Source organism: Oncorhynchus tshawytscha, linkage group LG02 (assembly GCF_018296145.1).
Source record: "Oncorhynchus tshawytscha isolate Ot180627B linkage group LG02, Otsh_v2.0, whole genome shotgun sequence".
NCBI classification, from domain to species: domain Eukaryota; kingdom Metazoa; phylum Chordata; class Actinopteri; order Salmoniformes; family Salmonidae; genus Oncorhynchus; species Oncorhynchus tshawytscha.
The window spans coordinates 50,109,556-50,128,273 of NC_056430.1; the positions used below are offsets into that span (position 1 = coordinate 50,109,556).

Below are 18,718 nucleotides of genomic sequence, written 5' to 3' on the forward strand. Positions count from 1 at the left end.
CATCTCTAGGAGACAGAACGCGTCTCCTTCCTGAGTGGTATGACGGCTGCGTGGTCCCATGGTGTTTATACTTGCGTACTATTGTTTGTACAGATGAACGTGGTACCTTCAGGAGTTTGGAAATTGCTCCTAAGGATGAACCAGACAAGGTAGGCCTTGAAATACATCCACAGGTACACCTCCAATCGACTCAAATGATGTCAATTATCCTATCAGGATCTTCTAAAGCCATGACATAATTTTCTGGAATTATTCTGGAATTTGCCAAGCTGTTTAAAGGCACAGTCAACTTAGTGTTGAAAAACTAGTTTTAAAAAATATATTTTTTTAATTTTAGCCCCTTTTCTCCCCAATTTCATGGTATCCAATTGTTGTTAGTAATTACTATCTTGTCTCATCGCTACAACTCCCGTACGGGCTCGGGAGAAATGAATGTCAAAAGCCATGCGTCCTCCGAAACACAACCCAACCAAGCCGTACTGCTTCTTAACACAGTGCGCCTCCAACCCGGAAGCCAGCCGCACCAATGTGTCGGCGGAAACACCGTGCACCTGGCTACCTTGGTTAGCGCGCACTGCGCCCGGCCCGCCACAGGAGTCGCTGGTGCGCGATGAGACAAGGATATCCCTACCGGCCAAACCCTCCCTAACCCGGACAACGCTAGGTCAATTGTGCGTCGCCCCACGGACCTCCTGGTCGCAGCTGGCTGCGACAGAGCCTGTGTACTGTCTTTTATTTATTTATTAGTATTTATTTTTAATGTAGGGTGTAGATCAGCTTTAATATTGCAGATAGATCGTAGCTTCCATTCATGTAATTGTCTGCATTATTTCCAATACCCCATATATTTTTTTGTAAATATATATATAACACACATGCACACTGTACACATACATATAAATACACACACACACACATATACAGTTTAAGTCGGAAGTTTACATACACCTAGATTGGAGTCATTAAAACAAGTTTTTCCCAGAGGTTCGATATTTGGATTTTGGAGCCCTCTTCCAGTTCAACCTATAGAAAACACAAAGGCACATCATAAGTTCAGGCAATTGTGGTCACTTTTCCAATCATGAGATGTGATATGCAAGGATAAATGTATCCTTGTTAATGTTTTTAAACATTAAGGACAATTTCATTCTGTGTTAAGAAAAGTGAGGGATGCTTTTTCCTTTCCATCCTAAACTCCTGCACTTCTATGAGAAGCATTGGAAGCTCTACAAAACATAATTGTTCGATTTAGTAATAAATACACATGAAAGGCCATTTCAACTGGGGAACACATTGCTTTTTTGGAGAAACAGCCTCATAAATGAAAGAATTTAAGGACATTATATTCATTATCCACCCTAGTGATTCAAGATGAAGGACATGCATCTCATCAGTACATTTCCATCATGTCATTCTCAACATATCCCTAATGATAGCAAAGTTACAATCTTTCCCTTTATTTACACTCTCTGTGTGATTTTTCGTTGGAGTCCTGTGTCGCCATGACTATGACAGGCTAGCTTGACTGGAGCTAACATTAGCCGATGTTAGCTTCTATGCCAATAGAGATTTATAAATGAATTAAACTTTCAAAACATCATAAAAAAGAACAACAATAATATCATTACACTCCGCTTAACTTGGTGTTTTATATCATATGCTTTATAACTCGCTCACCATGAAGATAGTTTAAAATAAATGTGTTTATCTGGTGCTTCTCTCTTCAATTTTCAGTTGGCTCTTTCAATCAACTGGCAAGAGCCACTATAGAGCGAGAGCACAAGAAGCAAGTGTTGTCAACTATTTTTCAGGGAAAATCGCTATTTGCTGTTTGTTTTGTCGCTAGAAATCGCTAGATTACGTTTTGCCAGAGCTGCGATGACATCAGCCAATTTAACTTGCTGTGGCACAGCTGCCATTAACACCATATAAACTCTTTGTGCCAAAACTCCCCAAAGACATCCTGAAAAGTAGCCAGTAAAGGGATGGGGTTTGAAAACGTGTTAAATATAGCGACAAAGTCACTAAATTGGCAACACTGCATAAACTAAGCACTAGAGCGAGCTGCTCCCTCTGTGGGCCGAAACAAGCATAACATCCCTTGACTATAAATACATGATAACAAAATGCAGAAGATTAGGCTACTGTACTATATACAGTACCTTCAGAAAATATTTATACCTCTTAACCTACTCCACATTTTGTGTGTTACAGCCTGAATTCAAAATGGATTAAATAGATTTTTTTCCTCACCCTTCGACTGTACATACAATACTCCATAATGACAAAATGAAACATGTTTTTAGAAAGGTTTGCAAATGTATTGAAAATAAAATTCAAAATTCACATCCCTGAGTCAATACTTTGTAGAAGCACATTTGGCAGTGATTACAGCTGTGAGTCTTTATTGGTAAGTTTCAAAGAAATTTCCACACCTGGATTTTGCAAAATTTGCCCATTGTTCCTTTCAAAATTCTTCAAGCTCTGTCAAATTGGTTGTTGATCATTGCTAGAAAACCATTTTCAAGTCTTGTCATAGATTTTCAAGTAGATTTCAGTCAAAACTGTAACTTGGCCACACAGGAACATTCACTGACTTCTTGGTAAGCAACTCCAGTGCACATTTGGCCTTGTGTTTTAGGTTATTGTCCTGCTGAAAATGTCTAGTGGAAAGCAAACTGAACCAGGTTTTCTTCTAGGATTTTCCTGTACTTAGCTCCATTCAGTTTATTTTTTATCCTGAAAAACTGGCCAGTCCTTTACAATTACAAGCACACACATAACATGATTTCCCCCAAACGTAACACTTTGTATTCAGGTCAAAAAGTTAATTGCTTTGCCACATGTTTTGCAATATTACTTTTGCAAACAGGATGCATGTTTGGGAGTTTTTAAATTCTGTACGGGCTTTCTTCTTTTCACTCTGACAATTAGGTTATTATTGTGGAGTAACTAGAATGTTGTTGATTCATCCTCAGATTGTTCCTATCACAGCTTTTAAACTGTAACTTTGAAAGTCACCATTGTCCTTCCTCTCCGGCAACTGAGTCAGGAAAGACGGCTGTATCTTTGTAGTGACAAGGTGTATTAATAACTTCACCATGCTCAAAGGGATATTCCATGTCTGCTCAATAGGTGCCCATATTTGTGACGCATTGGAAAACCTCCCTAGTCTTTGTGGTTGAATCTGTGTTTGATATGCACTGCTCAACTAAGCACAAGAGCAAGGGGTCCAGAGATGAGGTAGTCATTCAAAAATCATATTAAACACTATTATTGCACACCGAGTGAGTCCATACAACTAATTATGTGACTTGTTAAGCAAACGTTTACTCCTGAACTTCTTTAGACATGCCATAAAAAAGGGGTTGAATACGTATTGACTGAAGACATTTCAGCTTTTCATTTTGAATTAATTTGTTAAAAAAATTTGAAAAACATAATTCCACTTTGACATTATGGGATATTGTGTGTAGGCTAGTGACAAAAAGTATATACATGTAATCAATTTTAAATTCAGGCTGTAACACAAAATGTGGGAAACGTCAAGGGGTGTGAATACTTTCTGAGTCTCACATTCTCCCATATGTCTGGTTGGCAACACAGGGGACCCAAACATGAGCAAGAAATGGTATTACCATTTTTTCACAGCAACTATTTCCCTTTTTCTCTGATGTTACAGACAAACTTGGACCAATAATAGTAGCCTAACAATAGAGGCCTGACTTTATCAGAAACTTGCTCACAGATGTATATAAACACATCAATACCAGCCAACCTCTTTTGACCTCAGTGGGTCTATTTATGTAAGGGAGTGTGTACACATATTACTATAAAATGGGTTTCCATGGCCGAGCAGCCGCACACAAGCCTAAGATCACCATGCGCAATACCTAGCATCGGCTGGAGTGGTGTGAAGCTCACCGCCATTGGACTCTGGAGCAGTGGAAATGTGTTCTCTGGAGTGATGAATCACGCTTGGAAGTCCGACGGACTAATCTGGGTTTGGCGGATGCCGGGAGAACGCTACCTGCCCCAATGCATAGCGTCAACTGTAAAGTTTGGTGGAGGAGGAATAATGGTCCCTTAGTTCCAGTGAAGGGATATCTTAACACTACAGCATACAATGGCATTCTAGATGATTCGGTGCTTCCAACTTTGTGGCAACAGTTTGGGGAAGGCCCTTTTCTGTTTTAGCGTGACAATGCCCCCGTGCATAAAGCGAGGTCCATACAGACATGGTTTGTCGAGGTCAGTGTGGAAGAACTTGACTTGTCTGAACAGAGCCCTGAACACCTTTGGGATAAATTGGAACGCCGACTGTGAGCCAGGTGTAATAGCCCAACATCATTGCCTGACCTCACTGATGCTCGTGGCTGAATGGAAGCAAATGACAAGATCTAAATCAAATCAAATCAAACTTATTTGCCACATGCTCCGAATACAACAAGTGTCGACTTTACCATGAAATGCTTACTTACAAGCCCGTAACCAACAGTGCAGTTCAAGAAGAAGAAAATATTTACCAAGTAGACTAAAATAAAAAGTAATAATAAAAGTAACACAATAAGAATAACAATAACGAGGCTTTATACAGGGGGCACCGTCAGTGTGCAGGGGTACAGGCTAGTTGAGGTAATCTGTACATGTAGGTTGGGGCGAAGTGACTATGCATAGGTAACACACACACACAGAGAGTAGCAGCAGTGTACAAGAGGGAGGGAGGGGGTCAATGTAAATTATCCGGTGCCGATATTTATGAATTGTTCAGCAGTCAAATTACTTGTGGGTAGAAGCTGTTGAGGAGCCTTTTGGTCCTAGGGGGAAATCCTTCCCAGAAAAGGGGAGGCTGTTTTAGCAGCAAAGGGGAGAACAACTCCATATTAATGCCCATGATTCTGGAACGAGATGTTTGACGAACAGGTGTCCATATACTTTTGGTCATGTAGTGTATTGAGTACATTTTTTAAGGATTTGCGTAACTTCAAAATAAGTCATATAAAAAGTAGCTCTTCAATCCATTCAATTTGAGTTGAGACATGTTGGATCTACACATGTTTTGAGACACGGGCAATGTTATGCAATTTATTTAATTTAGGAAATATTTAAATAACAGATGCTGTATAATAAGCAGAAAAAGGCAAAGAAGCTGAACAGCAATGATGACAATGAACCACATTGTTCTTCATTGAAAAAAGCGCATTTATGCTAGGTATGCAAGAGAGCTACTAAAAACTATAAAGTAATACTATATATACTATAAAGATTTTGATTAATGATAATACTATACAAGTACTATTGAGTATTATTACAGAAAACATCTGGCAGGAAATCTTATAAAAAATATTATATAGGCAGAGAGATATTTTAGGACGCTATAAGCCCACAATAGGTTACTATAGAAACCATATAATATCCTATAGGAATACTATAGTTATTTTCTGTAAAGGGGGGCACAGAATATTCTCGTCCTAGTCCATTGTGAATTGATACTACAGTTTACTAAATAGCACAGGCTACAATAACGAGCAGCAAGCGGTGGAGTGTTGACAGTCAACATTGTTGACAGGAGCCTAGGATACTAGGCTCCTGTAAATTGTATTGCATGTGTGAGGCACATTCTCAATAAGCAAGATATAGCCTAGGCCTACCGTTGATATGGCCTTATACAGTAGGACTGAATCATTTCGATATTTTCGATTGAATGTTTCTTAGGTAAATGGACAAGAGACACTTTTTGGAAATAGGGATGGATACGAGCCGAATGGGGAATGTACTGCCGGTAGGCCTATTTTCATTATGAATAATGCCAAAGAATGTAGACCATTTAGAAACCGGTAACACTTTGTTTAAATAGTCCATCTGTAGATGCTCTACAGACTATCACTAACATTTCAGCTAACTATCTACTAACCCTAGCCCTAACCTGAACCCTTATCCTCATCCTAAATTCAACCCTAGCCCTAACATTAACCCTTGTTCTAAACCGAACCCTAAACTTAGCAAGCAGTTGCTTATTAACAGATAGTTTGTTGATAGTATGACTATCCGGACTATCCAAATAAAGTGTGACCTAGAAATATTTTATAGATAGGCTCCTTGGCTAATGCATGGCCAGGTTAAGAAATGCACGCAACTTGTTGCTGTTGAAGCAGCTTTCGCTGTAATAGGCCTAGGGCACGGGTAGCCTACTGACAACGTGTTTTTTAATCACATGAAACAGAAAACAAGCAATTGTAACAGAAAAACAACTTAAATGTTTCTAAATAGGGTCAGCGGTATCAGTCATCTTTCATACCATGATGGGCTTATGGACATGTAGCCTACATGAGGGGTTTTGCGCATATCCAAAATAATAACCGTATCTGGCTAAAATAATTTGTCCGCTCACATTTTGTGTTGGACAATGGCGCTGGCTTAACGGCTGCCGGAAATAGAGCCCATGGTGTAAATCCATGCCACTGTATGGAAGTGCGTCCCAATGTCTTTTTTTCCTGTGCACCGCACTTTCCACTTCATTCAAGCCACAGCCCCTGAATGAATAGCTGCTCGGTTTGCAGCATAATGAACTTTGAGCGTTCCTGTCAGCGGTGTTGGCTCGCCACCAGGCCGTTAAACAGTATGTGAGGTCTGTATGGTGCATACACACACCGTGGGTGGGCCAAGCTCGTCAAACTCACGATGCTAACGGATAAAGCCGTGCTGTACCGTTACAAGCTATCGGTTTCAACAGGCAGACGCTAGGCCCAATGTTTGCCCTTAGCATACTATGCTATTTGCTAACTATCTGAGAACCACTTAGGCAGTATAGTCTGTGTTGGTTCACTGGATGTATAAAAGGAAAAATGAAACTGGAAAATGTTCCTTAGTTTAAGTGAATGTTAACTAGCAACTCTACCTTCGTTTTGTGTACAGGTAGTTCCCAGTAATCTAGCAAATCTCACGTAGTTATCAATACAGGTGTTTGTTACCTAGATGTTACCTACGACAGATGTTACCTCGTAACTTAGTAACTTTTTCTACTGTAATGTTTTCTTAGCTCTCAGTACAGGTGTATGTTACCAACAACCTTTTTATTTTTATTTTTTTTACAATATCTCTCAATACAGGTAGATGTTACCTAGCAACTATCACTTAGTTTCCAGTAGCCTACATGTAGATGTTACCTAGCAACTGTTTATAGTATGCCTATAGGCTATATCCTGGTGTGGAATTGGAAAATCCTAATGTAAAATCCCAGGAGTTCACCTTTAAAACACGTATTTACATGTGAAAATGATTTCACAGCGTTCCCCCCACCGTAATCCACCAACAAACACTGTAAAGCAATATATTGTCGACTCGGTGCAAGAAAGATCTCTGTGAGTGAGCCACTTTTCAACTAGACTTCCTGTACAGCCAGACAAGATGCACCCAATTTGAAGAGTTTCTGCAATGGCCATAAATGTAGTAAGTGCAGTGACTGGTTCCATTCTTCCTGCCATCTTTCTAATTTGATTCATATTCATGATTGAGATTTCAATCTCCCAGTTAGAAGCATATGTATTGGTGCATAGACATGGACCGGTTCTGTTTATTTCACATCTTGCCATTCAGAGGGTGAGGGATCTTGGGTTGCCTCCAAAATGGCAACCTCTTCTGTATATAGTGTGTGTGTGTGTGTGTGTGCGTGTGTGTGTGTGTGTGTGTGTGTGTGTGGGGGGTGTTTAAATAGCGTGTGTCAAAGGGGAAGGGGTAGATTCTGGTTGAAAAGGATTTGAAGTGGTTTGGGGGGATTTCGGTATAATCTGGTGGATTCCTTTGGAGTTGGGGGTAAAACGTGCTGTGTGTATGTGGTACTAGGCAGGAGGGTCAGGTAAAGGGGCTGTATGTGGGGGCGTAGGGGGTCAGTGGCAGGGGTTAGAATCTGATGAGGTAGTGTTTTTTTATGGGTGGAGGTTGATATAGCCTGGTGGATTTTTGTTAAGCTTGGTGGGAGGGGGGTCGTACTTGTGAGTGTGCATTGAAGAGGAAGTGTGTGTGTTTGTTGATGTGGTTGTGTGCGGGTGTGCACAAGCATGTGTATCTGCGTGTATATGTGTGCGTGCACGTCTGTATGTATTTGTGCGTGTACACGTGCATGTACATTCATGTGTGTGTATGAGGAGGTGCACCCCCACAACACGGGCTGCAGGGTCTGGTAGTGCATGGAGGGGGGTGGCGTGGGAGGGGCATTGTTAGGGAATCCAAAGACGGCGTAATTAAGCCCAATGGATACCAGATGGCTGGCTGTCAGTGACGTGAGAAGAGGGACGAGCCCCTAATGGGAACCAGCCGCCCGCCGAAACGCTTTGAACTGGCGGCCGGAGAGAGAGAGAGAGAGAGAGAGGAAAGAGAGGGGAGAGAGAAGGAGGGAGGGAAAGAGAGAGAGAGAGGGGGAGGAGGGGAGGGACAGAAAGAGAGAGGAAGAGAGAAGGTGGAAGGAGAGAGGAGGAGGCAGGGACGGAGGGGTTGACAGAGGGGGGGATGGAGAGAGAAGGAGATGGCGGGGGAGAGAAAGAGGTAGCGAGAGGAATCACAGCATGGGCCGTGTGTGCTAGCTTAAATCACTAGCGGCAGCAGCAATGGGAGGAAGAGGAAGAAGGGAAGAGGAGGTGGAGAAGAAGAAGGGAAGTGGTCCCAGAAGATGAAAATAGAGAGTCTGTGCTGGCATCATCGACAAATACTCCCCTCTGGACATCACTCTCTCTTGGTCCTGATGGTTTTCATCTGTTTGGTAGCACTTTACATAAACTACATGCCAACAAGGGCAACTTTAACTACTTTGGTAACCACGGTAACCAGAATGTATCCTAGTAGGTACTCAAGTATTACTTGCAACTGCATATAAGATACATAAAACAATTATTACATTTCAAGGAAGAGGCCAAATGTTCTTTTTAATGAAGTTTAGTGACTGTGTTTTCACACGAAATGTTATCAAACAGAGATATGTAAATTATGTGTAACTATCATTCGGCTACATGGTATCTGTGCAACTTGATGTAATGTTTGTACATCTATTATGTGAGGCTGGAGTTAGAGCACCATGTGGTTAGCATTTCAAATTTCATCTACTTTTAATTAAAAAATGTAATATATATATATATATTAACCTTTATTTAACTATGCAAATCAGTTAAGAACAAATTCTTCAAAACAATGACGGCCTACCCCGGCCGACGCTGGCCAATTGTGCGCCGCCCTAGGGGACTCCCAATCACAGCCAGTTTGGACACAGCCTGGATTCAAACCAGGGTGTCCATTAGGGACGCCTCTAGCACTGAGATGCAGTGCTTTAGACCGCTGCACCACTCGGGACATTGTGTCACAATGGGTATGTTACCTAGGAGTTTGTTGAAACGGTTGAGGCAGTTGGACTGATCAATGGTAGCCTGGTTCTGGATTTATTTGTGCTGTTTCACAATGACCATAGGTGTTGGCAAGACCGCACAAACTGATCTGGGACCAAGTTAGATCTGTGGAACATGGGGTTTAATTTGACCATGTCTCTTCAAAATGTTACCCAAATGTGACTTGGTAGTCAGTGATTTATTTGTGAATTGCCTTGTCATGTGGTCATACACATACTGTACATCTCTCCCAACCAAAAATGTTACATCCTGCTTTACTCTTCAAGAGCATGTCATATACAGTAAGCAATAAAGCACAGCGTGTTTTGTGTGTCATGAGAGGCTAGGGTGTGAAATAGGGTTGGGCGGTATCCAGATTTTCATATCGTCATACCGTCCTTCTTTTATCTCGGGATTTATGGTATTACCGGTTTAGTACACAAGGGGGCACCAGAGAAACGAACAGACAGGCAGAGAACGGAGAGGAGGATAAAAGTCAAGGAAATCAAGATAGCAACTTTGCCTTCTCAAACACGTCAGAAACGAACACAATAGGATGCCCCGTCACCGTATTAACTCAGCTACGTACCTAGATAGCAAGTTAAACTAGGGGTCATGTTAACACATAACACATTCTGCGTTTTTCACGCCAGAAAAATATATAAAACACATAAGAAATAGTTTGCTGTGTTTTGTAAACACAGATCTAAAATGCTTCTCATTGTAATTTCTGCTCAGCATCAGACTCATTTTGTGCTTCAGCTGCACTTCTAAACTCGGATGAGAATTCACAACTGGCTTTCTATCAGCAGACAGAGCTCAAACTGATGTGTAGCTTCTTTTCTCCTGTACTTTTCTCAGTGTAGCCAGCCTATTTTTCTCTGGTAAAAATGCTAAATAAAATGTACGCAAAACATTAGGAAATGTAGCTTGCTACATTCTTTCTATGATAAGCTTAAACATTCGACATATGAAGGCCATGCATAGTTTTTGACAAAGAAAGACCTTGCTTTTTCATTGTAAGCTCATCTACTTGTCTGGTTGCCAGCCAAATAGCATTGCACTTCTTTTGTCAGCTGATGAAAATGAAGATATATTATGTAACATATTTTCTGTGAAGGAAAACTATAGTTGCACGTCCCTGATCACTCTATTGAAGCAGAAAAACACTGTTGACTTTCAATATAAAACATGACCCAATGTGACACAGCTTTACTCATCTGCTCCCGCTTTCTCCCATTGTGCTATTTACAAACAAACACGTGACTGGCTCAACTGTGCTGGTGAACTAAGTACGCTACATAACGTAAATTAATAATACTAATAATAATGTGACAGGTGAAATAAGAACGTGATCTGCTTCATCTCCTAATGAATTGCACAAGTTGACTGCAGGTATTTACTTAAAAAATAGCTACAAATATTGAAATGTATTGAAAAACTTCAAAGAAATAGTTACAACGGTATTGACGATATTGAAAAACTGTCCCGTGGCTATTTCCAAATACCCCGGTATAGAGTATATATGGTACAGTTGAAGTCGGACGTTTACATACACCGTAGCCAAATACGGTTAAACTCAGTTTTTCACAATTCCTGACATTTAATCCTAGTAAAAATTCTCTGTCTTCGGTTAGTTAGGATCATCACTTTATTTTATGAATGTGAAATATCAGAATAATAGTAGAGAGAATTATTTATTTCAGCTTTTCTTTCTTTCATCACATTCCCAGTGGGTCAGAAGTTTACATACACTCAATTAGTATTTGGTAGCATTGCCTTTAAATTGTTTAATTTGGGTCAAACGTTTCAGGGAGCCTTCCACAAGCTTCCCACAATAAGTTGGGTGAATTGTGGCCCAATCCTCCTGACAGAGCTGGTGTAACTGAGTCAGGTTCGGTGGCCTCCTTGCTCGCACACACTTTTCAGTTCTGCCCACAGATTTTCTTTGGGATTGAGGTCAGGGCTTTGTGATGGCCACTCCAATACCTTGACTTTGTGGTCCTTAGTCCATTTTGCCACAACTTTGGAAGTATGCTTGGGGTCATTGTCCATTTGGAAGACCCATTTGCGACCACGCTTTAACTTCCTGACTGATGTCTTGATGTTGCTTCAATATATCCACATACTTTTCCTACCTCATGATGCCATCTATTTTGTGAAGTGCACCAGTCCCTCCTGCAGCAAAGCACCCCCACAACATGATACTGCCACCCCCGTGCTTCACGGTTGGGATGGTGTTCTTCTGCTTGCAAGCCTCCCCCTTTTTCCTCCAAACATAACGATGGTCATTATGGCCAAACAGTTCTATTTATGTTTCATCAGACCAGAAGACAGACCAGAAAGAACGATCTTTGTCCCCATGTGCAGTTGCAAACCATAGTCTGGCTTTTTTTATGGCGGTTTTGGAGCAGTGGCTTCTTCCTTGCTGAGCAGCCTTTCATGTTATGTCGATATAGGACTCGTTTTAATGTGGATATAGATCATTTTGTACCTGTTTCCTCCAGCATCTTCACAAGGTCGTTTACTGTTCTGTGATTGATTTACACTTTTCACTCCAAAGTACGTTCATCTCTAGGAGACAGAACACGTCTCCATTCTGAGCGGTATGACGGCTGCGTGGTCCCATTGTGTTTATACTTGCGTACTATTGTTTGTACAGATGAACGTGGTACCTTCAGGCGTTTAGAAATTGCTCCCAAGGATGAATCAGACTTGTGGAGGTCTACAAAAAAAAATTCTGATGTCTTGGCTGATTTCTTTTGATTTTCCTATGATGTCAAGCAAAGAGGCACTGAGTTTGAAGGTAGGCCTTGAAGTACATGCACAGATACACCTCCAATTGACTCAAATTATATCAATTAGCCTATCAGAAACTTCTAAAGCCATGACATAATGTTCTGGAATTTTCCAAGCTGTTTAAAGGCACATTCAACTTAGTGCATGTAAACCTCTGACCCACTGGAATTGTGATACAGTGAATTATAAGTTAAATAATGTCTGTAAACACTTGTTGGAAAATTACTTGTGTCCTGCACAAAGTAGATGTCCTAACCGACTTGCCAAAACTATAGTTTTGAAAATTGTGGAGTGTTTGAAAAATTAGCTTTAATGACTCCAACCTAAGTGTATGTAAACATCTGACTTCAACTGTATACCGCCCAAGCCTGGTGTGAAATGTACAGTCAGTTAAAGGGTCAAAGTCACATATAGTATGCTATTCTCTTGTGACCCTGAAGAATCGTGTTAAGCTCTTGCTAGCAACTACATTCGTCTGTCACACAGGCTCAGAAATGACTTTCTCACGTGGATACATCCTCTCCTAATATCTAACTACTATTTTCGTGACACTTTCTATGAATACCTTGCATTATAAGCACATTTACTACGCCTAATGAGCTACGCTGTATTAGATTATTTTGAGACGATTTCGGAAAACGTACTAGTTTGAGTGCTTGACCTACAACAGCGTTGAAGACTTGAACAACTTTTTCTTGTCAATGGGGTTTAATGGTCTGATTTCTCTCTCCTGTTTGTCTCCAGGACTGTGGTGATGCCGATTGCCCACGAGTTCTCTCCTGACATGGTGCTGGTCTCATCTGGTTTCGATGCCGTCAAGGGACATCCGGCGCCGCTGGGGGGCTACAAAGTGTCGGCCAAGTGTAAGCTCACGAAACACCTCGTCAGTTCCTTACTGAATCACATGCAGTGACACGCATGCAAATAGACGTTTGAGCATACGCACACACACATTCAAAAGTTCATGCGATCACACACATTATGACATTTTTCTTGTAGTTGACAAGCATAGTTGAGACTTATTGGAAGTGTTTTTGTAAATACTAATCCTCTCCTAATATCTAACTACTTTATAACAATGCTTTATTTATTTTTTTACAGTACATACAGTATATTTATAGCTAGAGAGTTAGGGGAGTCAGAAATGTAACCGTGGTAAAATAAACTTGCTCAAATTGAGTAGCCTATGCTACAGTTTGTTTAAAGTAGTGTTCAATAATCACATGTTGGCAGCCATCTTTGATTCCTTGGTGTTTTCAAAAGGATTGATGTAGCAAGGTACTCAAATTGTTCTCTATTATTACTTTTATTCAAACGAGTTTTATCACCTGTGGGAATTTAAATACCGATCATTCAGATGGTTTATTTTCAAACCTTTACCTTTTAGCTGGCACAATAAGAATCAAGCTAGCTGTCTTTACTGGTTCACCATTGGTTTTAGCTCAGCCAATCCAAAACGGCTTGATTCGAATAGGTATAAAATACAGTGAAAATGTGATTGTGAAGGTAAATTAATACCTTACTCTACCTTCTATGGATCTTACAGGTTGAAATGAACCTTCTAAACTGTTCTAAGAGCAACCTATTTCTACCTCATCCTCACTATCTTAAGAGTTCTACTTCGTCGATCAGACGGTTCTTTATTTCACAGGGTTTATTCAGTAGTTTCGTCTGTATTTCTTCCTGACAAAGAGCAAACAGTGTCAGTCTTGGCTGATTTGATGTTTATGTCTGTGAGCAGGAAGTCGCCCCACTGTGTATGATGATGTCATATCGCTGAGTCTACTTTGTAAAAACAAGTTTTCACTTTGTCATTATGGGGCATTGTGTGTAGATGGGTGAGGGAAAAAATGAGATTTTATCCATTTTGAATTCAGGCTGTAACACAACAAAATGTGGAGTAAGTCAAGTTTTCACTTTGTCATTATCGGGTATTGTGTGTAGACAAGTGAGAAAAAAATATATTTTATCCATTTTGAATTCAAGCTCTAACACAAAAGGTGGGATAAATCAAGTGGTATACAGTGTCTTCAGAAAGTATTCATACCCCTTGACTTATTCCATGTTCAAAATGAACAAAAAATTGATAAAATAGTTTTTTTCTCACACAATACCCCATAATGACAAAGTGAAAACTTGTTTTAGAAATTTGAGCAAATTTACAGAAAATGAAATACAGAAATATCTCATTTACATAATTATTCACACCTCTGAGTCAATACATGTTAGAATCACCTTTGGCAGCAATTACAGCTGTGCATCTTTATGGGTAAGTCACTGAAAAGCTTTGCACACCTGGATTGTACAATTTTTTACAATTATTTTCAAAATTCTTCAAGTTCTGTCAAATTGATTGTTAATCATTGCTAGACAGCCATTTTAAAGTCTTGCCATAGATTTTTAAGCAGATTTAAGTCAAAACTGTAACTATGCCACTCAGAAACATTCACGCTTCTTGGTAAGCAACTCCAGTGTAGATTTGGCCTTGTGTTTTAGGTTATTGTCCTGCTGAAAATTGAATTAATTTCCCGGTGTATGGTGGAAAGCAGACTGAACCAGGTTTTCCTTTAGGAATTTGCCTGTGCTTATCTTCATTCCGTTTCTGTTTTATCCTGAAAAACTCCCCAGTCCTTAATGATTACAAGCATATCCATAACTTGATGCAGCCACCACAATGCTTGAAAACATGGAGAGTGGTACTTAATAATGTGTTGTATTGGATTTCCCCAAAACATAACACTTTGTATTCAGGACAAAAAGTTAATTGCTTTGCCACATTTTTTGCAATATTACTTTAGTGCCATGTCGGAAACAGGACACATGTTTAAGAATATTTTATATTGTGTTCAGGCATCCTTCGTTTCACTCTGTCAATTAGGTTAGTATCGTGGAGTAACTACAATGCTGTTGATCCATCCTCAGTTTTCTCCTATCACAGCCCTTATACTGTAACTGTTTTAAAATCACCATTGGCTTCATAGTGAAATCAATGAGCGGTTTCCTTTCTTTTCCGGCAAAGGCGTTAGGAAGGCCCCTGTTACTTTGTAGTGACTGGTTGTATTGATACACCATCAAAGTGTAATCAATAACTTCACCATGCTCAAAGGACTATTACAGTTCTCTCTTCTTTTTTTTACCCATCTACCAATTGGTGCCCTTCTTAGAGAGGCATTGGAAAACTGCCCTGGTCTTTGTGGTTGAATCTGTGTTTGAAATTCACTGCTCGACCGAGGGACCATACAGATAATTGTATGTGTGGGGTACATACTGTAGATGACCTAGTTATTCAAAAATCATGTTAAACACTATTGTTGCACAGAGTCCATGCAACTTATTATGTGACTTGTTAAGCAAAGGGGTTGAATGCTTATTGACTCAAGACATTTCAGCTTTTCATTTTTTATTAATTCATAAAAATGTGTAAAAACATAATTCCACTTATGTGGTATTGTGTGTAGGCCAGTGACATACAATCTCAATGGAATACATTTTAAATTCAGGCTGTAACACAACAAAATGTGGAAAAAGTCGAGGGGTGTGAATACAGAACTTTCTGAAGGCACTGTACCTTTAAAAAAAACAGCACATTTCAGCATTACAGCTCTTTTCCTCAGGGTTCTCACACATCCTGTGTGTGTGCTTGGCAATATGGAGAAGGGGCTTTTTGTATCAACAATTTTATCCATGCATCTGTGAACTTTGGAATGTTTTAATCCTTTTCATTTTAATGTGTGAATTCTAATAAAGTGTATAAATGTATCTCTCCCTCAGGTTTTGGCTTCTTGACACATCAGCTGATGGGGCTGGCGGGGGGCCGGGTTGTCATGGCCCTGGAGGGGGGTCACGACCTCACAGCCATCTGCGATGCGTCGGAGGCCTGCGTCCGCATCCTGCTGGGCACTCAGGTCAGTAGACACAGATCTAAGACCAGCTTAACCCTCTGTAAATTCTAACCCGAGCCATAAGGGGGAAAAACACAATGCTGACCTTCGATCAGCATCTAGGGCAGTGATGGGTAGTCTTAAGGCATTCTTGTGCTTCCCAGCCGAAACAGTTCAGAAGAGTTCGTGCATACATTGTGATGACATTTTGTGACGTTTCTGTTAGTTTTGGACTTCGGGTAAGGTTTTTTTTGGCTGTTCGGGGACACCACATTTTTTCTCGAGGCCAGCTAAAGTTCAAGAGTCGAAGTGTACGCCCTTTTGTCTGTGATTGGTCAACTGTAGGGATTCTTCAATAAAGTCTTTGTTTTCATTCAACGTTTTTATTCGACTCGTTTTTATGCACGTTTTCATTGAGAAATGCTGCACCAATCTCAGTCAGATGTAAAATTGTGCGACTAAGATCTCGTCTGCAAAAATCGTCAAAATTAATGATAGATACCTTGAGTTATCGTAGATTAATTCTGAGTATTTTGAGAAAGTGGCTACGGCTTCTCAAAATGGCCAAAGAGTACTATTGCCATTTTTTTCTTGTTTTTCAAGCTAATGTCTTTTAATGGCAGTATGCGAGCACACTCTTTCGGTTCGTCTAGCCAACTTTGGCTAGCTGCCAGCTGAACTGAAAGGTGCTGATGCCTTTACCCTGCGGGAGGATGTTGCCCCTTTGGCAGATCTTACCCCTCCCTAAATCCTAACCATAACCATTAGGGAAAACAGAACATTGCTGACCTTATATTATTGTCTAGGGCAGTGTTGGGTAGTCTTACCCTGTTGTGGGTTCAGGCTTTTGCTCTAGCCATGCAGTGCCAGCAACACACCTGTTGGCAGGGGAGGCATAATATGTCCTTAGAGGGATATAAGGTCTTTCACTTTAGTACATCACACCCACCGCTTTTGTGTGTGTATGTGTGTGTGTGCGTGTCGCGTGCTATGTTTGTGCGTGCAACGCGTATGTGTGTTTGAGTGCCTGTCTCTGTGTGTGTGTGATGTTTTACTCCAATGATTGACGTCCCCCCTGTCTTCCTCTGTGTGTGTTCCCTTCCAGGTGGAGCCCCTGTCTCAAGCTGTTCTGGAGAGGAGACCCTGTCGCAACGCTGTCCTCTCTCTACAGCGAGTCATACAGGCCCAGGGTAAACATCTGATGATAAACACTATCTACTTTCTCTCTCATTATCATTGTCTTACTGTCTTCATCACTCTTCCCTCTGCCAATCTGTCTTTCACTCTAGAGTATCTTCCCTCTATCTCAGTCTCTCTCTCTTTCTTACACCATCTCAGTCTCTCTCTCTTTCTTACACCATCTCAGTCTCTCTCTCTTTCTTACACCATCTCAGTCTCTCGCTTGCAGTGTTTTTATTTTCACTTCTCTTTCTCTCCCTCTCTCCCCATCTTCTTTTCTCTCGGTCTTCCTTTACTTCTCTTACTCTGCACGTCCCTCTCTCTCGTTGTTTTTCTTCAAGCCTTCCCTGTACACCTCTCTTGTTCCGTCCACTCTTTCCCGCATCTCTTCCATCTCTACCACTCCAGCCTCGGTCATTCTATTTATTTTATCCCTCTATCTGTAGTACCTCCTCTCCCCATCTATCTTGCTGTCATTTCTCTCTCTGACCACCTCACTCTCCATCCATCCCTTTCTCCTGCCTTCATCCCTCCTTCCTTCTCATTCTTTCCTTCCCTCTCTTCTCTCTCTCTCTCTCTCTCTCTCTCACACACACACACACACACACACACACACACACACACACACACACACACACACACACACACACACACACACACACACACACACACACACACACACACACACACACACACACACACACACACACACACAGAGAGAGAGCCTTCCTGGCTCCAATTAACTTCAAACACTTCTTTGGCACACGACCTTCACAACATCCCCTCTTGATTGCGCACAAATGTTATCCCAATCCAATTAGATTAATACAAAATATTTGCAAAGCCACAAGAATGTTAAGCCCCTTCATTTAGGCAGAGGGTGAAATATATGTGTGGTGAATACTGGGAACACACACATGCGTGCACACACACAAACACACTATCGCCCCCTCTCTCTCTCTTACACACACATCACACACACCAAGGCTCTTCAACACACAAATATCCAATGATTTATTTTCCTTCCGCCATGTGTCAAGAGACACACGCATGTCCTAAACGAAAAGAGCTTGAGAAGATGAGAAGTATGAACCCATATTGATTTATGCTAATGTCAGAATCACACATGCAACTCAAAATATTGTATAAATCAAGCTTGTTCTGCAGATGGGATTGATGGCATGTGAATGTGGCATAATGTGTGTTTTTGTGATATGCTGAATTAAAATGGCCGTATTGATCCTCTATTCCGACCACACACAGACAAGTATTACTGTAGCTGCAATATTGCTTAATAGAATACAGTTCACACATTTCAAAGACAGTACTCGCCACGGAGGCAACATGAAACCCAACCCCCCCCCCAAAAAATCTCTCTCACTCTCTCTTGCCCTCTCTCTCTCTCCATCTCTCTCACTCTCTCTTGCCCTCTCTCTTGCCATCTCTCTCTCTCTCTCCATCTCTCTCACTCTTGCTCTCTATTTCTCT

General features: G+C 40.9%; 1 protein-coding gene across 2 annotated transcripts in view; it reads left to right on the forward strand.

Moving 5' to 3' along the window:
- The window catches only part of LOC112267729 (histone deacetylase 7), an 84,322-nt gene that overhangs the window by 63,499 nt on the left and 2,105 nt on the right, over window positions 1-18,718 (forward strand). For both annotated transcript variants that reach the window (XM_042300488.1, XM_042300489.1), the window contains exons 21-23: window positions 12,915-13,033; window positions 15,942-16,075; window positions 17,157-17,241. In XM_042300488.1, coding sequence (XP_042156422.1) covers window positions 12,915-13,033; window positions 15,942-16,075; window positions 17,157-17,241 — 338 coding nt within the window. The remainder of the gene's footprint in view (window positions 1-12,914; window positions 13,034-15,941; window positions 16,076-17,156; window positions 17,242-18,718) is intronic.